Here is a 21,114-nt window from a genome sequence, read left to right as displayed (position 1 = left end):
GACTCCTTTATGATGAATTTGTTCAGTAAATTTGTTTCAAAATTAATTACAGCTATCTTCAAAGTGGCATTTTGAGTGATTCGATGACATTTATATTTTTATTTTGTTATTGTTAGTTATTTATTCAAATAGTTATTCATTTATTTTAATGAGTCATTGGATTTCAAATTGAAATAGATGAAAATTTCCATTATTGTGTTGCACAAGTACGAAATTACATTTTGTTGCTTATTTAAGTAGGTACTAATTCATTATTAAGTAGATAATACCCTATGTAAAATCATGATCAATTCATATTAAGTTTGAATTAAATAAGCATTCAATACATTAAGGTCTTGTCTATTTTGATAGCAGCTTCTTAAATTCTAAACTGATTGGACACAATCTATTAATATCTTTTTTTAAATATTAATGTTTCGTTTTAAATTCTAATTGAAATCCAACTTATTTTTACTAAATCTAACAGTTCTTTATTGTAGAAACTTTAAATATACAATGAGGCTTTCAATTAGCAGGAGAGTCTTGTCATAATGTTTTTAAGGCTTTCATATATCAGAAGTAGTTAAGTTAGATTAAGTAGACTGTGATATCACAGATTCTTTTAAACAGAAATCATAGATTTGCTATAATAAGATTATCTAAAAGAGAAAAGTATTTAATTAAGTCACTAAAGTCTCTTTATGTCTTAAGATATGAGTAACTTCACTTTTTGATAGAAAAAAACATTAAAAGATTAAAATTAAAAAATAGATAATTATATTTTAAATTTAAGATGGAGGATCTATTGTATTAAGTATATGAATTGCTAAATCTGCAACTCTCTCATCATCTGAGTTTGCAAGATCACTAATTTCTTCTGAAATTGGACTGATATCAATTCCATGTTCAAACAAACATAAAGCGAGGAAAAGAGCATCATATGTAGTTTCTATGTTGTAATAATCAACCATTTCAAAGATCAAACCAATAATATCTTCATTTGGAATAATTTCATCGAGCCATGGACCTGAACGGATCATATTCGCAATAAGGCTGACTAATTCAGCTTTAATCTTGAATGATGCATATACTAAGTTGATTTTTTCAATGACATTTTCTTCCAAAATTCTTTTTCGAATGTAAGGAGAGTATTTGCATAATGTTCTGAAGCATCTCAAGGCTGCAATCATTGGTATCTCGAATCTTGTCATATCTAATGTCCAAAATGACTTCATTCTGCCGACAATATCAACTTTCATCTGAGAAAGGTCGTAATATTCAAAATTAATTGATGTATATAAATCACAAAGAGCTTTTCCGATTAATGGTGTTGTTGCTGGATCCATTTTCATCGTATAATCAAAAAGAGTTTTTGATATTGCCAAAGAAGTCAATTCAGGGACTGTAACGATCAATTGTTTGATAGCTTGAACGGCTGTCTCTTGTACGCGTTGGTCGTTTGAAGAAAGCTTGCCTGTAAAGTATTTACAAGCTTGTTGTAATTTTTGAATTGGAAGTGGATTGTAAGTGAATATTTCTGTAAGGGCTTTGATTGGAAAACTTACTTCAAGTAAAGGGTCAGTAGATCTTTCGAAAAGAAGCATAAATATCGAATCAAATACAACAAGAGAAATTGCTTCGTCATATTCGCGAAAATGTGGGCATAATGTCATCATCACACCACAATGTAAGTAGAAATATTTGCGTTGCTTGTTAGTTGAAAGAGCATGAAGTGAATTTTCTATTATTTGTATTGCAAGTTCTGGATCTATCTCGAAATGAATGGTATTTAGGATTCTCTCGACGCATTGCATGGATTGTATATCTCGAGTTGCTGATTTTCCTAATCCATTAACCGCAACGAAAATTAATTCTTGAATTTCATCTTTTTGTAACAATCTAAGACATCCTTCGTAATGTATTTTCTTGTACATTTCACTCCATGAAATGTTTGAATCTGTTTCTTTAACATTTTGAATAAAATTCTGTAATTGGAACAATTCATTGGGCATTGGATCTCTAACGTAAAGTTTTTCTGTTCCAGGTTTAAAATCGGATGACAGTTGTTCTCCAGGAGGAAGAATAGTTGCTCCGATTTTATAATCCATATTTTGTACGATATTGATTTTTCTCGATCGTACAAGGATTTTACAAAAATATTTTTATAATAAATATGTTCGCTTTTAAATGTGGACTGCTTATCATCTCAGGATAAATTTTATTTTGAATAGATACCCATCATTTGGAAATTTCCTCTCAAAAAAAAATGAAAGGAAACAATAAATCAAAAGTCTGTTAATTTGTCCGAAATAAATTAAACCCTTAGAAATAAAGAAGACGGTTTGCCATTTTTTGTGAATTCTCACAATTTCGAAAGCGATCACACACTATTGATTTGCATAAATTGGTTCTATATATATGCAACTTGACTGGTAGAAAAACAGAGCGATTTTTATCAATAATTAACCATTCTAATTTAGATTTTATTGAGAAAGGTAGTCCCTAGAAAAGTGACATCTCTATTCTTTTTTCCTGGGGTTACTGATCACTTTCTTTCTGCTCGTTATGCCAGAAATGAAAGAAATGATTGGTACAACCTTATTTATTACTCCAATTGGCAACTATCCTATATAGTAAACTTAGTTGTATTGTCAGTTATTCTCCAGATTTATGTAATTTAAAATCAACTTCGTTAATTATATTGCATCAATACTCTTACACCGAGATAGCATCAAGATTGCCCTTCCAAAAGCACCACATTAAAAATTGAAACGTTGCTTTTCGAAATTGCAACGATAAAATTCCTTGTAATTTTGGGCTTTTACGTACCTCATGGTACATATTCAAATAAATTGAATATAGAATTAGTTACTAAAATTTGAGGAAATTAATGCAATAAGAAAAAAAGTCGGCTTTATTATATAAGTTACTTATGAATTCCAAAGACCTTTACAATCAGTGCACGGTACAGTATATAATCTTATGATATTTCCGATTTCAATTTTATACATTTTAACTGGAGTATTCATATCTCAAATCTATACGAAAGAGACTCCATTTATACTAATACAGTACGTTTCTATTCATCTATATACTTATTGTTGTTGAAATAAAAACATTATTATTTTACTATCTTAAAATAAGAATTTTGTTATGTAAATAATTTTTCAACAACAATTATGGCATTACATCAACTCATCAATGAGTTTTTATAAAATATGATTTCTAATCAAAAATTAGATGCCTTTTATGAGTCTAAACGAGTTCATTTGATGAATTAACTAATTACACAGTACTTTGATTTTCCAAATTTTTTTGAAATTGATTTTTTCAAGAGAAAAATTATAAAATTGATTTTCATTTCTGAATTTTTGAATTTTTTTTGGTGTTTGGAGATGACCAATTAAGCTGAAGGAGTAATTCGATTGTTTTGTACATCTGATAAGGTGATGAACTGAAGGCGAATCTTAAAAAAATTATTTTAAATCACAAATATCATTCTCATTATCATTTGATAAAGCATGATCTATATTATTAAAATATTTGAATATTAGATTTAAACGAAAAACTGCTTCATTGTGCAATATAATAGTCTCTAACATTAAGATATTCATCGATAAATTTATTTTATTATCAAATAATTTTTAATATATTACTTATTTAAGCCCACATGTGCACGCATTAGATTGGAATAGTTGATTATATTTAAACAGAATTCTAATATTTATTTATAAGTGGAAACAAATTTAATGCATTTATTATACAGGTACAGTTAATTAGAATCCTTAGATCTAATAACAATTTGATGCAATGTAATGTCTTTTGGCTTAAAACTGTAAGATATATCTTCGACTAATGAGTTCAAAGCTTGACAGGAAGGAGTTATAAAATCTAATCTCGCCTTTTTACTCAAATCGGCTTTAGGAAGCGGTTTAACGTTTTGTATAATATTTGTGATTTCAACTTGAGAAGATTTAATAATATCTATAGGTTTTTTCTTTGTTATACTACATTCTATGTTGGCATCAGCGCCATGTAAAACCAATGTTCCAACTATATCAATATTATTATTTGTAATAGCTATAAATAACGGCAAGGCTAGATATTTTGGATCATAACCAGTATATAACAATGATTCTATTATATCAATATACTCGTATGTAACAGCTATTGATAAAGGATCTAAATTTCGATCATCTACTAAAATTGGTGATGCTCCATAGAATAAAAGAAGATCTACTACATCAGGGTAATTTAAGAAACAAGCAACATGAAGTGCATATGTACCTCCAACATAAGAGTTAACAGGATATTTGTTTTCTAAGAGATATTGTATTATATCGAGTCTGTGAGCCAAAATTGCAATTAATAGTGGTGACATTTCTTTAAATGCTCGATTTAAAACGTAAAATACTGAACTTGAACGATGATCTTTCAATTGCTCGATTGAATACATTTGCAAATCATCTAGTTTTCCATAAAAAATGATTTCAGATATTTTGGAATCACTAGGAATTGCTAACATTTTAATACTGAAGAAAAAATGTCACGTAAAGTGTCAAAATTATTATGAATTTGAATGATTTCATTGATAATGCATTAAAAGTTAAATCTATTGAAGCAGTTTCTGATTTTTATATACAAGATAGCAGTGGAATTGTTGTTTCTGGAGATGAAATGGCTATTTCCAAAACATTATTAAAAGAATTAACACGCTTTTCAATAGTAAACATAGATAGCGATGCCGACAAAGCATCATTAATCGGAGTCCTAATAGGATCACATGATGAACGCCCATTTATATATCGAAGAAAATTTAATAATCAAAACATTGAAGAAGAACTACACTTTTGCCAAATTGGTTTAACAGTTAATCCAAAATGTCAAGGCGCATTTACTAGAATTCGAGAATTATTACTAATAAATAAAAATCAATCACAAATCACAAAACATATCGAATTTTGCAACTTTTTAACAACAAAACGCGAAAGAAACTATCTTCTTTGGTCTCATAGAGTTTGGCTGTATGATACATTCAGTTTAGAAACTGACGAAATTTCTTGGGTATCAAATTGGACAAAATGTCATCCTTCAGATAGTTCTGCATTTGCCTATTATCAACACATTATGCCAAAAGATACAGAATTTCTCCAAAAAGAATTAAAACAAAATACAATCAACTTATTCGAATTTCCAGGACATGAAAGTCTCTGGAGTTTTAGAAAATTCCTATTACAATCACTTTCAAAATCAATTTCAGTACCAAGCGGCTGGAAACACATTAATAATATTCATGAAGATTTAATTTTACCCGAACAGCTTTTTGGAAGCCAAATTACAGATGCTTATATAGAGTTAGCTCAGAAATTTGCTGTAAAATTGAGTTTAATTCCAGTAGAATATGATATTCCAGAAAAATCAGAATTTAATTTATTGAATGAAAATCTAATTGTTCAAATTGCATTATCCGATGACTATCCAACAGAATTCCAAGCTCAACAAACAGCAGCAAAGCGATATTTCCGTTGGATCCATGCAATGTTATAATTATTCATTTATCATATCATTAATGACTTATATTAGTTAGTCATATGATGTACCCATGTTTATTCTCCAAAATTTTATTATTCGAGGTTGATATTTTAATATTTAAGAAATATATTGCAAAATAACCATATACATTTTCATACATGTCTTACTTATGTTATTGTCTTTCATATTTGTTGTGTTATTAAACAATTTTAAATTTCCATTTAATATATTTTTAAAAACTCTCAAATACAATTTATAATTACACCATAATCTAATCTAATATCTATGAAATACATAAATTTCATATCAGAACACGAATCTGTTTCTTCTATCGATAGTGTTGAGTATGTTGATGAAATATTATTTACAAAATGGATATGTATTTATTACAAAAACAAAAAAGTATAAAAATCATATTATGTACTATCTAATGATTTATTATAACTTTTTCCCGACCAAAAATATTAACATTTGACCTTAGAAAATCGTGATAAAAATTTTGGATGTCAAAAAAATTGAGAGTATGTCAGAAAGTAGAAGGTGAACCTTTAAATATTTTTGTGATAATGAGTCAAATCTTTGAATCATGATCTTCCTGAAATAATGAATCTATTATCATTGGCCAATATTTCATGTGCTGTATTATAGCATCATTGTAATATAAATTTTTGGCAAAGAATCCAAACTCATTGAATGGACATGAATCAACTTGGACTTGTATAACTTCCATTGATATAGCTGAAACACGCTGATATATAAATGAGCTATTCATTGATAGTAAATGTCCTGTAAAATTAAAAAAAAATTTAAAAGAATTGTAGTAAAAAAGATTAAAATAATTATGATTTACCGACAGAAAAAGCATAAAAAAGGAGTTGGAAAGGGCTGCGTTTTTTAATTTTTTTCCACCGTTTTTTATTAGCATATTCTGGAGAAAATTCTTCAAATGATACATTGATAGTAACAAATTTAGAATAAATATTATAATCATCAATTGCAAAAAATTTTAGAGGACAATTTCCAACATTGATGTCTTTTGAAATAGGAATGAAATATGGAATTTCTTGAGGAGAATCATAGAGACTAATGTTGACAAGATTTCCTTGTGTGCTGTTAAGGTCATGGAAGATTCGAATCTGGCTGTTGCCGTCTTTATCCGATACTAAAAGATAGAATTCAAGATTGTGATATTGGTTGATGTTAATAGGGAATGCTGGCTTTTGGGTGATTTTTATAGATGGGGCGTTAAAATCATAATAAAATATTTCTTGGTTTGAAGAAACACATTTCATAGATTTGTCGCAACAATCAATAAGAATAGGATGATAATCACGTGAAAGACCATCCGGAATAACAATATTGAGGCTGAATTGATGCTTTTGTGAATCTGTAACAGATATTGATTGTGATTTTTGAGTGCTTGGATATCCTTCAATAATTCCTTTGACTGTAACAATGTCATCACAATCATAATCTGATACATATCCGTAAACTGAAATAACTCTGTCATCATTGTGAATGAATCGACGCTTTGCTAGCGGTGTAACTTCAAGAACTGGAAAGTTTCGATTTAATTGGAATTGCTTTGATGTTGGTTTAGTGCTTTCTCCAAGATTTGTAGTTGCCCAAACTGTAACTAAATATTTTTTTCTCTTCTGCAATAGAATCTGGAATTAAACAGGTACCTGAGAAATCAAATGTATATGTTTCTGGGTTTTTATTTGGAATTCCATTGAATGTACTTAAAATACCTCCAATGCTGCATTTAATGGAAAATTCTTCTGAATAAACTCCACTTCCTTGAACTTTGATGTATTTGTCAATAGTTTTGTTGTAATCAGTTTTTTCAAGGTCATTTAAATTGAGGGAAAAAGCATTTAAATATTGAAATTCCGCTGAAACAATATTTGATCGAAGTGTATTTTCGTCCGAAAACTTGGAATAAATTTTGTGGTTTCCAATGGATAATCCACTTGGAATATTGATTGAATATTGATATGTTGAAGATCCACTTGATCTACTAAGTTTAGTCGATGGATAGTTGTCTATCCAAATTTCAAGTGTAAATGATTCTTCTTTATTTTGATCAAAAGAAACTGTTCCTGTGATTGTTGTATCTTGTCTGATTTTATATTTAGTTTTATCTGTGGTGATTTGAGTCAGAGAACAAAACAGAAAATCTGCATAGCAAAGTGCTGTTGAAAAATGTGAATTTTTAATGTTAAATGAACCAGTTGTCGAAATATCAAAATTTGCATTTCCTCGAACTGATTGAGTGTAAGATTTATAAGTATTTGATGGAATAAAACAAGAAGAAACTGTAATAGAGCCATCCTTTCTTGCACAAAATAATGCATACCCTTTGTTATTTAATATAATACAATCTGTAACAGATAGTTTAACATTTGGAGATGCAGAAATAACTCCATTGAAATCTTTTGTAGTTAACGAACATTCATTTGATATGATACTACAACGGTTGATTCGAATTCCATTTTCGTAATTTAATAAACACCTTAAACTGTTAGCAATGTTTTTAACAAATGTCGAAAATGAAACAATTGCATCTAAATCTGTATTACCTGAAATAACGTAGACCGCATTTACAAATGAGGAATTGGAATTAGAAATATTTACATTTCTAACAATATTTTCGGCATATTTATGGTCAATTGGGCCTGAACCTTCGTGGCTTTGTGTAATTGTGGACTCAATTAAGTAATTTTTGTATAATTTATTTTCTGTTGCAGTAATACGTGAATGTGGGTAGTTAATATTACTTTCAAGGTGCATTTTGATGCTGCAAATTCGATATTGAACGGTTTGACCTTGCTGTTGGTATATATTGCCACCCGCTCTATCAGAGCCATAATTGGAATCAAAAACACTGAATGAGATAAGAAGTCGATTGTCGTCATTATCAGTAAGTCTAATAAGTTGCGCGTTGTGATTTGTAAAATATACGTCGTGAACATGAAAATTTCCTGTTCGGCTAACAAGATCTGTGTTTGATATATGATCTGTTGGATTATGTCCGCTGAAAAACTTATTCCAAATATCATTTGCAGAAGAATGAATTCATTGAAGGATAAAAATTTTCAAATGAAAATATCAACTCAGAATTGAGAATAAACGGTTTTTCATTTTGGCTAATAGTATGAAATTCATGAGTCTAATTGTGAGCACAGTAAAATTTGTCTTGCAAATTTTGTATAGCTCACAATTTGAATCTTGATTTCCATCTTTAATTTTATAACTCAGAATATTCGATTATTATATAAAAATATCAATGAATTGTTTTATAATGCTAATGTTCATTTATCCCTAAAATATAAAATAATTCAATATCATATATTAGGCAATGTATCATCTTACCAAGATTAGACGATATTAAAATCTGCGTCTTAATTGAAGTACTAACAATTTCAGCTATTTTGTTGTTTGTTTGCTTGGAATAACTATTCGGCCAAATAACATACGATTATTTTCAACTCAAACAAATTAAAATAAAAAGCTTTTATTACTAGATCAGGTCTCAAAACATATAAAACTTAATATTTGGACAATTATATTTTTTGACAGATTAAAATTTTTCAAAAATGATGAACGAACTCATGCACCAATGTCCTATCACATTTGGATATTCATGTGGTATCATTGCAATGATTATAATCTCATTACTGGGCATTCTTCCTCCGATTTCTCTCGTTTATTATAAAAAAGCAGTTTTTCATGACTTCGAATTATGGAGACTTGTCACAGGCCTTTTTTATTTCGGAAAACCGGACTTTATGATGCTTATTTCCTTGGCGTTTAGGATCAAATTTATGCATACATTAGAAACCACAGTTTACAATCAACGCAAGTCAACATTCTTATTCATTATACTCTTGATGATTATTCCAGTGTACATTTTATCTGACGTTTTTGGCTCATTTTCTAGCGCCTTGTCTTTATCTGAAGCAATTGAAATGCTAGCTGGAAAGTTAATGCAGGCTAACATGCTAATTTTTGGAATTATACCTATACCAATCAGATTTGTACCAATTTTCCAGATTTTCATGTCCGTTGTTCAAAATCAGAGTCCAATCCCAATCATTATTGGAATTTTATCAGGACATTTGGTATTTTATTTATTATATATCTTCCCAGTTATCACAAAGACTCCAATATTTAGGACTCCAAACTTTTTACGCCAACTTCTTGACTAACTTCCTTTTTACCAATTATATACTCTATTTCTTGTTATATGGTTCTTTTTATATATTATAAATAGGCTAAATCGTATGAATTAAATTTTGTCATTTTTTTTTCGTGAATAAGAGGCACTGCATATGAAAAACTTTAGCGTTAGCTAAATTAGAGATTCTTTTTTATAATTAACCTTCAGATTGGAAACTTATTAGGATATTAATTTTATTGAATTCTAATTTTACTTTGTTTGAAAGATCCAATAAATAACTGAAGGGTTTTTGAATATTTGCTGTTCTATTTAAGAATTTAATATCGGAAGATTCCAAAATCTTTAATACTGCATTTATTTATAGATTCCGAGGATTTTTCTTCTATATATCAGTCATATATTGTATTTCAATTATGTTATCATGATCATCGATATTTGAACATTTTGCCATTTTATTCCGCAAAAAATTGAATCGTGGGATCTAAAATGTAACAAAATTATCGATGGAGTGTAGATTGCACAATATCTTTTTACTGATTAGAACTCACATATCATTCATTAACTTAATTTACTCAATTTTAGCAAACCAGAAATACGACCTGCGATCTTTGAGCAGAGTCGAAAATTAAAATCGCAAATTGAGAGCATTTGTAAACGTTCATAATTCAATTTAGCCTAAGAATTTTTGCAAAATGTCGAAGCACTCGATCATGGAATACGTATTAGAGTTTTTTGCATCACCAATGTGGACTGATACAATCAAAGACTTTGTGCTCGAGAATTGCTACATTTTTACAGGCGAAGAAGAGTTCGATCATGAACATTTCAAATGCCATCAACGCTTTTGCAAAATTATAGAGGACACATTAAATATATATCTTCTCGATGTTATTAATGTTTCATTCGATCAGTTCCAAGATGCTTGCTTTAGAACATCCAAGAATCCAAACTCAGTTGGCGGAAGAGTTCTCTCAGTTTTGAAACAAGCAACAGATTTTAGATACTTCGCTGCTAAAATGTACGCATACAATCTTATGTTAGATCGCGAAGCTGCAATTTCATTCGATGTTCAAGGCCCATCTGAGAATGCTTTCTTCGTTACATCAAATGCGACTGCTGCTGATGTCGCAACTACCAACGATGAACTATTATTGGCTACTGACAGCATGCAAAAAGTTGAGAAAGAATTAGGACTCCCACCATCAGCTCCAACACTCAACATTCCTGTTACAGAAGATGCTAAACCACAAGAGAAACCAGCTCCTGCACCGGCCCCAGCACCTTCTCCAGCTCCAGTCCCAGAAACACCAAAACCAGCTCCAGCTCCACTTCCTGCTGTCGAATTACCAAAGCCAGCTCCAGAAGAGGCAAAGTCCGCTAGAACAATATCCCCAATTCCATCTTCTAGCGAGCTTAAGATCAGTGATGCAGAGCGTGAAGCAATGCGTCGCAAGATTCAGCGCGAACGTGAACAAATGGCTAAAACAATATCAGAAGAAGAGATGCAGAAGAGGAAAGAAGCATTCCAAAAGAGAAGAGAAGCTCTCGTCAGCCAAAAGAGACAAGAATGCAAAGAAAATATCGAGCTAAATCTTAAGAAGCACGAAAAACCTGCTCCTGTTGTAGAAGAAGATCCAGACGAGGCTCTTCGTCGTGCTTTGGCTAAGCGTGTTAAAACAATTATTGGTGAATAAAAAAATATAAAAATTTTTATTTGATATTCCTCTTTATTTTCCATATTCATGTATAAAACACTTCATTTACCTTTTTCTTTATATAACTTGAAACAATTTAACAGGTAATTTGTTATATTTGCTTAATTCAATTATTATTCAGGAATGTTTTATGTTACTCATGAAGGAAGTTTTAAGAATCACATAATTGCTTCTATTTTTTGTTTGTAAAAAAAAAAATTAGAAAGTGTGATACATACAAATAATTTAATATGAACACATCTTGAACATTTAATGCATGACGTCATAGCTTGTATTAAATCTTTTTGATATTTCCAAATAAAAAGCAAAAATATTCAATAAATAGTAATTGGGATGTGTTGTATTGGTATATTAATATTGTTTGAAAGAGAATTGATATTGCTTACTTGATCCGTTGTTCAATGATGGAAGGCAAACCCAAATTTTAGCTAAAAGTGACAGGAAAAAAAACGTTTAGTATTAAAAAAAAGACCGATGAGAGCTTCGTTCGAAATATAGAGGGAACTGAGAATGCGCAACCATTCTCAGGGAATATTGGATGCTATTCCCGTTCCCTCTGTATGGAAAATTGAGGTTTTCAAAGGGAGTTAAAATAATATCAAATTTATACTAATTTACTTCAAAATACAAAAGTATTTGACAGCTAAAATTAGTTACTTTAGCAAGCCTATCAATACCCTTTTACGATTATTGTTCCTTTTTCGAAATAAAAGTAAAAACAAATTTATACTAATTTACTTCAAAATACAAAAGTATTTGACAGCTAAAATTAGTTACTTTAGCAAGCCTATCAATACCCTTTTACGATTATTGCTACTTTTTCGAAATAAAATAAATTTATTATCAAAAACCTTTTTTTTCTTAGTAAAAATAAACGAAATTTTTTACCTTATGAACTTTTGATGGAAATATGCAAATTTAAAATAATAAAGAAAGCCGCGAGCGAAGCGATCGGCTTAGTTCGAAGATTTTGATTGAAATCTTTGCTTATATTCCTTAAATTCTTTAATCACACCCTTCACGGGTGTGTCACTTTTAGCTAAAATTACCCCTACTCTATTGAATTTTTGGAACTTTTGATAGAGCACGTTTTTAAATATTAATTAAAGTAAATGTATATTTTGTAAAGATTCTTTTTAATAAAAAATAAAATTTTGAAGAAGAACACAAAATCTTCTGAAAAATAATATCACATAAACTCATATTATTTTCTAATATATAACTATTTTATATAAAAATCAAATTCAATGATCTTAAAAGCGAAGGATAGTAGTATATGAGTGCGGGTTGTGTGACTTTTTTTGTTACATCTATATATAGACGATGCATTAAAATATATTTATTTATAAATCATTAAAAAATTAACATTAATTTTAAAATAATTTATTTTTTATCTTTTATAAAAGAAGCTATATATAGATGATGTCAGATATTCCGCGATTAATTAAACATTGTTTAAATCCTGAATGGGTTAAACTTCAATTTAAAAATGAAGATTGTGAATTATTAAATGAATATGAAAGCCAAAATAAGCTAATGAGGTATAAATATAATGATAAAGAATATTTAATTTCATGGAATCAATGGAGTCATAATCAAAGACCTCATAAACGAGAAGAAGAAATTGAAAATAATGAAATGGAAATCATTGATGACATTAAAGAGGATGGAATTCCTAAATTTTGTAGAAAAACCTTTAGAACTAAGTTAGGAGCATATAAACGTAGAGTATTAAATCCTGAATACATAAAACATTTATTTAAAAAGGAAGACTGTGAATTATTAAACGTTAATGAATATGAAAATGCTAAATCAAAACTGAGATATAAATATATTGGAAGTGATGAAAGGTGTAAAGATAAAGATAAAGTTTATTCAGTTTCATATAATAACTGGCACACGTTAGGGATAAGAAAACATTTAGGAGATTATGGTAAAAGTTCCGAATTCTTCAAATCTAGTATGTACGAGAGAATAAAAGAAATCAGATATAATTATCATTCATGAATGAAAAATAAACTTTAAAAATTCATGTCTTACATTTTTTGAATAATTTATTTTTTTAATTCGTATGAAAATGAGTGTCAAGACTAACGACGTTAAAAAATTGGGATTCACAAACGAGGAAATAAAGGATATATTAGAGGAGGCGAGTTATGAAGTTAATAAATATTATTTAAGAAATTGTCAAAAATTCGCGGAGTTATTAAATGATTTAGATTATGATGGAAAAATGAATAAAGATGATGTTATAAATTTCTTATATCCCACATCTGAAGAAGAAAAACCTAAAGAACCTGATGTTTTCCCTGAATATTATGAAGAACGGATTAAAGATGATGAATATGATGAAATTGAAAGACTGGAAAAAATAAGAGATGAAATAGATGAAAAAATTAAGGAATTAAGAGAAGTTGAAAAATATAATGAGAATGAAGTAGAGGGTTTAATGAATATCCAGCTTCAGAATCAGAAGTTCAAAAATCTCATGAAGAAAGATATAAAAATTACTTTTTGGAATCTACTAAAAATTTATTAGATGGTGAAATAGATGAAACACTTTCAGAAGAAGGCACAAAATTTATTCATAAACATAAGTTTACAATTTATTGACGATGGAGATTATCCATGTATATTACTTTCACCTCCTCTTGATTCTGAAAAATTCAAAAAAGCACTGAAAAATGTAACATATGCAACAAATACGATTAAGAAAGAAGACCATGATATTTACACAAATTATTATTTAAATAAATGTACAGGTGTTGATAAAGTTTTTGATTTGTTAGATAAAATATCAAAGAAACAATTGGTACATATAAAATTTTATGCGATTGTGGTTTCATTATTGAAGATACTACTAATGTTTCATATGAAAGAACAGCACCGAAGGAAGACGAAGTTGAAAGGTCTATACCATTCGTTATTAAGAATATAAAAGATATGAAAACTTATAAACATTATATTTATTCATTTATTTCAGAAAAAATGGAAGCAACCCATAAAACATCATCTCATCATTTTATAGCTATTCATACATTCCTTTTCAAAGTTGTGAAATTAAATAAGACAGGAATTAGATTTAATGTATCAGGGTACGCATTCTTGAGTAAATTAAAATGTATTCGTCACGTCGCGGATGATAAAAATTTATGTGTTCTTAATTCATTTTATGGACTTTAGCCCTGGACTTTAAAAAAATAAACTTTATTTTTATTTATTTTTTTAATTTTTTATTCTTACATAAATGAACAAAAACGGAACAGCTAAAATGAATGATAATCAAATAAGAGCCGAAGGTAGAAGGTTATTTAAACGCTTCTATAACATTCCTGATGGTGTTAATCCTAAAACTCGTAGAAGTTATTTAAATGAAGCCATAGATGCATATGAAGGATTTGACATTTCATCAGAAAGTGAGAGGTTAGCAAAATGTTAAACGTTAATATTGATTTTTATTATTGTGACCCTCACCAGAAGACGTAGACATAAATAAGGTATGACTTTCCATTAGTGGAATCAATAATGATAGATCCAGAATTTGAAACAGTAAATATTTTATTAACACAGAGTCCATGTGGAAAACTTCACGCTGACAGAATTACAGACGTTGAAGCACTCCACAGGATATTAAAGTTTGCCCCTTTTGCAAAGAAGAAGTATATTCTATCCGTGATGACCCAGAAAGGAAAAACCAAAGAAGATTTTTAAAACATTGTGAGAAATGTAAAGAAAATAATGGAAGATTAATTCAAGACGTTCAATTGCAAAACACACAACAACCATATGCACCACATATCACGAAACAGAAGATATATCAATGGCTATTAGCTCACAATTTGCAGGAATATTATAAACCAACAAGATATTATATTACTTTTGACTTCGAAACATTAGAGACTAAAGAAGAACTTCAACTTTCTGAATGTGCAACTTTGAACGCTTACTTAAAACCATTTATGGTATCATCAACTGTCAAAATAAAGCCGCAAACGGACTCTTTGAGTCCTGAAGGTCTTTCAGACCGAAGCGGCAAGGTCGTAGACCGTGATAAAACATTTACGAGGAATTTTGCTTAACATCAAGTGATTCGTTCATCTCTGATTGGATTGAATTTTATTTTCAACCTGTTCATTAGTTGCTAAATCAAATATTGAACAATATGAAGAATTAATGAAGCCGCAAACGGACCAAACGGCGGGGACTTTGTCCCATACATTAAATGAAAAACAGAAGGAAGCGTTTAAAGAACTTCTAGATGAGGAATTCAATAAAGTGAATATCATAGGTTTTAATTCGGGAAAGTTTGATTTAAATTTAATTCTTCGTGATTTAAATACTGCAAAATGGAAAATAAAATCAATGCTGGGTTCTTCTTCACAATTTAAGCAAATCATTGTAAAGAAAACAAACTGTCCATATGAATTAAGATTTATTGACATCAGAAATTATATAGCGGGTGGAACATTAGACCAATTCACTCAAGATTTCGGAAACAATAAATCACGTGTTAAATCCTTTTTCCCTTATCAATTCATCACGTGGGAAAATTACGAAGAAGAATTATATAAAGAGGAACCATTCACGAAAGATTCATTTTATTCAGCATTAACTCAAGAAACTATATCAGATAGTGATTATCAAATATATCTCTTCATACCATACGATAAATGATTCATTTAAATAACTTAAAATTGTGTTAATATCCCCCCTCACTATCACATTATTTATATACATATCATACGTTTTTAGGTCTACGACCCCGCCGCTATGCGGCTCATGGTCATCTTTAATAAATGATATATAATCTGAAGGGTCTAAAAGAATGGGATTAAATTTACCACTCACAGAAACGAGAGTAACATTATAAATTCCGCTAACTGTTAAATTTAATTCACAGTTATTATTCGAAATAATATTGATAATTGACATTTTTTTATTACGATTAAAAATATGGTAAAGCGTTATTTTCCAGTGATAAATAAAACTAGAATAAGATTACCTCAAGAATTCATAAATTCAACGAATAAGAAATTCATTCATGTTATAAATTTTAGTGTTTTCAGAAAATATGAGTCAGTGTCATATTCATCAACAGGTTATATTTCACTTCATTCAAATTTAGTTCAATCAAACCCATATAATGACCATTTCATAAGATTTTCAGATGGTATTAAAAATGCAATTGATAGATTAAAATATGAACAGATTGACAATATCGAATTTTTGGAATTTTGGTTTAAATATCCTGATGGAAAAAAGATTGAAGTTAAAGATAAAGCTGATACTATAACAAAAACAATTACAATGACCGATCCAGATAGTGGGGAACAAAAAGAAATAAAACAAACGATAGAAACTGGTGAAAGGTCAATTATTATTGATTATGATTCAAAGGATTATTATTCGATAATGTTAATGCTTGAATATTAAATAGCCTTAACAAAGAATTTTTCAAGTGATATTTTATATTCATCAACTATTTTATTATAAATATCATTATATGTTAAATGAAGTTCAGTTGTTGTTCCGTTCTTTGATATCTTAATTGTGCTAATATCCTTTATAGGATTTATTTTTGCAACTGTTCCGCAGCATGAAACCTCATCATCTATGAAAAATTGAATTTTAACGTCTGAATCTTGAACATCACAAAGAATGGCGATAATGTGAATTAATGATTCATAAGGTAAAATAATTAAACCGGATTGGTCAATTAAATTTATTATTGAATCATAATTATCAGTTATTATATCACGGTAAATTTTCATTAATTCAGAATTAATGTCTATTTTATATGGCGCATTGCGACTGTAATCGTAGATTCCTGGGTTATCAAGTGGTGCTGGGTATGTTGGATAAGTGGGAATTTCAACAGGTTCTTTACCAGGTTCAGATAAAATGATTGGGTCTCCATCTTCTTTATTTTGCTCTTCCTCATTCTTCGGTAAGTCACGAGTTAATAAATTTGGTTGAGTTGCTGACCTTGTTAATTCAGGACTAACATTAACTTTAACATTTTGAATAATTCGTGATTTATCATCATTTACGTTATAACCAACCGTAATCTCTGCTTTTGCGTTAGTGTTCTTTTGACTAGTGAAACGTCTTCTCATTTATATTCGAATAAAAAAATATATTTAAACTTTTATTTTGCTGGAACTTTTGAATCTATTATTTCCTGTATTTGTTCATGAAGTTGATTTTTAGCATTTTCATCGAAATTAATAGACCGAATATATTCATTAATTGCATTCTTATAATCATTTGATTTCTCAAATTTTCTTTTATCTGATTCCTTAACTAAATCATAAGTTAAACCTCGTTGCTGATATAATGGTTTCTTAATTAAATCTTTGAATGCTTGAGATAAAGCACCTGATGCAATTCTTGCTACTATAATTGGTTGGAATTGCTGTTTAAGTTCATCTTTAACATTTGCGAAAACTGGATCGAATAAAGCAACTTTAAAGAATTTCTTAGCTGGAATTTCAGATCTCAAATTTGCATATTGACCATCAAACTGGTTAGAATATCGTGGTAATCCATCCGGTCCCTCTTCAATAGCATTTAATTCTTCATTGAAGTAAGAATATGGATTATGACGGTATGAATTAATTGGACCATTTTCACCTTCTCCAATGTATTGTTTAACAGCTTTTCCATTTTCATCAAATTGCATAGGATAATGTTCATTATATGCTTTACGTTTAGGATAATCCGTCATTGTTAATTTATACCCATTTATGACTTTAATATTTCCTTGACCATCAGTAACAAAGACTTCATTTATTCCATCAGGTTTTCCATTTGGACCCGTAATGTCTGCTTCGTGTGCTTCCCAATTTGGTCCGTGACGTTTGGCATATGCTTGAGCTTCTGGTAATGTTAAAACGTTTCTCATTTGTTTAACATCCTTTTGAAGACCGGCAACAATGTGGACTAATTCTTTCATTCCGTCTGGAACTTTCATAGTTCTATTATATGCACCCTTTTTGTTTGTTCCTTGTTTTAATGGAACCTGTAGAAGATTTGCTATTTCTGTCATGTTTAATTATAAATAAAAAATAAAAATTAATTATAAAAAGTTATTCGAATTTAATGGAACCTTTATTTAAATCAACTATTATTTTTCCATGTTCTCCTAATTGTTGATATTGTGTGTAAAGTTCATTAATGCTCATTGGTAAATTCACTTGATAAAGCAAAACGTTCAACTGTTGACGACTAAAACCACTGAAAATGAAAAGGGTGGACATGTTTGATTTAATGTTTGTGCTTAATGCTTTGAAGTATTGAACAGCCATGAAGAATGAACACTGAATGTGTCGACATTGAGTTAATAACTGATTAAAATATGATTTCTCATTTGTTATTAGTTTTGATTTCACCGCATCATCTAGAAAAATGAGTGAATGCAAAAATTCTCTATCAAAATTTGAAATAGAAAGTGTTTCAAATAATTCATCTCGTTGTTTATCAATAATTTTATCCTCTAATCCTTGCTTCTTGATTGTATTATATAATTCTTTATACATTAAAAAGTTTTTTAAATAATCTTCTGCTTCTTCTTGTGATAAATAAATAATTGGAATTTTGATTAAATGCTTTAAAGATTCAAATGTATCATCTGAAGGTGAACCTGAACGGTTGATATAAATTAACACATGTGAATAGGGTGAAGTGTTAGCAATAATGATAATTTGTTTTAATATCGTTAATGTTTTACCTTTATTTTGTTTACCAATTGCTGCAGTGATTGAATTTAAGTAACATTCAGAATATGGAATTTTCATTAATTTTTCCTTAGATAGAGCATTTCTATTATCACTCAATGCTTCATTAATCATATCATCTACGTATGTATTATATACTCCTGCTAATTCTTCATAAGGGGTGGATGAATTTAAATCCATTTAATCAAAAATAAATTTATAATTTTATACATTTCTATTCATCAATATTTCATCATATGAACTTCTATACTGCGGTGGTGTACCTGTTGGATGATATTTCAAACCTTCATCCGGTGTCCATGTCCAATATGTAGTCCTAGTAAACCAAACCTGAGGAGGATTTGTCACTTTTGAACAGTAAGTGTCATTTTCACCCTGAATGATTGGATAAGCTTTCACTTGTACTGTAACTTGTGAGTTGAAAGTTTCTAATCCATCAAAGAATATACCCGCTCCATCACGTTGAACTGGAATAGTGCATAAGAATGAAGTTTGGTCTTTCCATGTTCTAGCTAATGGCGTGCCATCATCATCATTCAGTGGTCTAGTTAATGAGTCCTCGTATTCTTCCGTGCATTCATTCACTCCATCTAAATCAGAAGCTTGAAGCATACGTGTAAAGAATATGTCGCCCACTGTGGTCATCGCTTGATCGGGGAAGTTTCTGGAATCTATAGTGACCTGAAGACCTCGAAGCATTGGATTTTCTAAAACCGTTCTTTGCATTGCATTCTTCGGAAATGTTAACACAACATCTGTAACATTATGAAGAGCGTATGAGAAATCTGAGCTGATACCTTCAGGAGTGATGCAACCTCCATTTAGTGAACGAACGTCAATATGTTGAGCTGGAATCATGAATGGATCTTCCTTACTAAATAAACGTGGTATTGCTTTAACTGATTCTTCAATTAAACCGTATCCTGGTGTAATGCATTTATCCTCTAAAACTTCCATCTTTGTGCATGAAATAATAACGTCTTCAACTGTTGCGTCAGCAGATGTAGCGGCTAAGCTTGTAATTAATTTGGCAGGAAGTCCGATTTGTTGGAATTTGCGATCATATTTATAAACATGATTCATAATCTTTTCATAATTTTCATCAGTTATCTTTTCATAAACATAATTTTGTAAATCAGCAACTCTTAACGGGTCAACCTGACAAAATACTAAAGTATCCCTGAAAACATAATATTTAAGAATGATTTCACCAAATGATTTAGGATAATCATCGAACGCCTGAAATGCTAACAAATCATTTACCGGAATAATCATATCAAAAGTGACATCAACTTCTTCATTTGCTTTCTTGAAAACTTCTGAAGGGTCAATATATTTACCACATACTGAGTTATCATATTTTTGAACATTATTATATAACGAATGAACAAACTTTTTAACTTTCCTTTCTGATTTTGGTTTATATGTTGCAAATGCGAAAGATTCACGGGCGCAATCCATCTGAAGATAACCAGCATCACCTCTTTCGGTTTCTACTTCTAATTGCTTAAAGCTTTGATTTGATGATTTGTAACCAACGAATAAACGCATGCATTTAAAAGCGGCATCACATGTGAAAGCTTTATTTGAAACTAGAGTTGCTTTAACTTTGCGTTTAATATATGTGTCACCTAATTGGTTCACATCATGAGCTGATTTGTAATTCTTAAATGAGTTTGTTTATCATCAAAATATGGAGTATCAGAGTCATAACATGAACTTTCAAGTTCTCTATAATATCTTCTTCCGTCATTCTTTGCGAATATTTCATTTATCTTTTCGAATGAATGAAACACATTTCCATTAATCGGTTTGTGTTTGGCACTAAATAGTTAGTCGTCATTTATTATTAAATAAAAAATCAAAATTAAAAGATGAAAATGAATTTTTAATTTTAATGAAATAATCAACTATGGCTGCAGGATTCTTTAAGAAACTGTGGGATAAAGTAAAAAGAGGAGCGCATAAA

At 29.6% G+C, this 21,114-nt stretch overlaps 9 protein-coding genes across 9 annotated transcripts, besides 4 other annotated features; 3 read left to right on the top strand and 6 right to left on the bottom strand.

Annotated features, from left to right (window-relative positions):
- Nucleotides 1-49: 49 nt before the first annotated feature.
- Nucleotides 50-2,109, bottom strand: TVAGG3_0515300 (armadillo (ARM) repeat-containing protein family; the record flags this gene model as incomplete). Its single annotated transcript, XM_001307088.2, has 1 exon — nucleotides 768-2,087. One exon carries the CDS (start codon nucleotides 2,085-2,087, stop codon nucleotides 768-770), a length of 1,320 nt encoding a protein of 439 aa, XP_001307089.1.
- Nucleotides 2,110-3,713: 1,604 nt separating this feature from the next.
- Nucleotides 3,714-4,498, bottom strand: TVAGG3_0515290 (protein ubiquitination; the record flags this gene model as incomplete). The annotated part of the gene is made up of 1 exon (XM_001307089.1): nucleotides 3,752-4,435. The coding sequence occupies one exon, from the start codon at nucleotides 4,433-4,435 to the stop codon at nucleotides 3,752-3,754; it is 684 nt and encodes a 227-aa protein (XP_001307090.1).
- A 32-nt stretch (nucleotides 4,499-4,530) lies between these two features.
- Nucleotides 4,531-5,731, top strand: TVAGG3_0515280 (protein prenylyltransferase family; the record flags this gene model as incomplete). The annotated part of the gene is made up of 1 exon (XM_001307090.1): nucleotides 4,549-5,526. The coding sequence occupies one exon, from the start codon at nucleotides 4,549-4,551 to the stop codon at nucleotides 5,524-5,526; it is 978 nt and encodes a 325-aa protein (XP_001307091.1).
- Nucleotides 5,732-6,350: 619 nt separating this feature from the next.
- TVAGG3_0515270 (uncharacterized protein) lies at nucleotides 6,351-6,803 on the bottom strand (the record flags this gene model as incomplete). The annotated part of the gene is made up of 1 exon (XM_001307091.1): nucleotides 6,351-6,803. One exon carries the CDS (start codon nucleotides 6,801-6,803, stop codon nucleotides 6,351-6,353), a length of 453 nt encoding a protein of 150 aa, XP_001307092.1.
- A 304-nt stretch (nucleotides 6,804-7,107) lies between these two features.
- On the bottom strand, nucleotides 7,108-8,304 carry TVAGG3_0515260 (uncharacterized protein; the record flags this gene model as incomplete). Its single annotated transcript, XM_001307092.2, has 1 exon — nucleotides 7,108-8,304. The coding sequence occupies one exon, from the start codon at nucleotides 8,302-8,304 to the stop codon at nucleotides 7,108-7,110; it is 1,197 nt and encodes a 398-aa protein (XP_001307093.1).
- A 675-nt stretch (nucleotides 8,305-8,979) lies between these two features.
- On the top strand, nucleotides 8,980-10,251 carry TVAGG3_0515250 (ubiquitin-dependent ERAD pathway; the record flags this gene model as incomplete). The annotated part of the gene is made up of 1 exon (XM_001307093.2): nucleotides 9,111-9,722. One exon carries the CDS (start codon nucleotides 9,111-9,113, stop codon nucleotides 9,720-9,722), a length of 612 nt encoding a protein of 203 aa, XP_001307094.1.
- Nucleotides 10,252-10,326: 75 nt separating this feature from the next.
- TVAGG3_0515240 (phosphodiesterase HL family) lies at nucleotides 10,327-11,403 on the top strand (the record flags this gene model as incomplete). Its single annotated transcript, XM_001307094.1, has 1 exon — nucleotides 10,387-11,388. One exon carries the CDS (start codon nucleotides 10,387-10,389, stop codon nucleotides 11,386-11,388), a length of 1,002 nt encoding a protein of 333 aa, XP_001307095.1.
- Nucleotides 11,404-11,819: 416 nt separating this feature from the next.
- Nucleotides 11,820-12,466: a mobile genetic element.
- A 1,052-nt stretch (nucleotides 12,467-13,518) lies between these two features.
- Nucleotides 13,519-13,835: a mobile genetic element.
- Nucleotides 13,836-14,656: 821 nt separating this feature from the next.
- Nucleotides 14,657-15,488: a mobile genetic element.
- Nucleotides 15,489-16,850: 1,362 nt separating this feature from the next.
- Nucleotides 16,851-19,199: a mobile genetic element.
- On the bottom strand, nucleotides 17,558-18,136 carry TVAGG3_0515200 (uncharacterized protein; the record flags this gene model as incomplete). Its single annotated transcript, XM_051237075.1, has 1 exon — nucleotides 17,558-18,136. One exon carries the CDS (start codon nucleotides 18,134-18,136, stop codon nucleotides 17,558-17,560), a length of 579 nt encoding a protein of 192 aa, XP_051094899.1.
- A 531-nt stretch (nucleotides 19,200-19,730) lies between the features above and the next one.
- On the bottom strand, nucleotides 19,731-20,606 carry TVAGG3_0515180 (uncharacterized protein; the record flags this gene model as incomplete). Its single annotated transcript, XM_051237074.1, has 1 exon — nucleotides 19,731-20,606. A coding segment is annotated over one exon (876 nt), but the record flags the coding sequence as incomplete, so codon positions are not given.
- Nucleotides 20,607-21,114: the final 508 nt, after the last annotated feature.

The sequence above is a fragment of the Trichomonas vaginalis genome, chromosome II (genome assembly GCF_026262505.1).
Source record: "Trichomonas vaginalis G3 chromosome II, whole genome shotgun sequence".
Taxonomy (NCBI): Eukaryota; Parabasalia; order Trichomonadida; family Trichomonadidae; genus Trichomonas; species Trichomonas vaginalis.
Note: the sequence above shows the minus strand (reverse complement) of the source record. Positions and strands in the feature narration are given on the sequence as shown.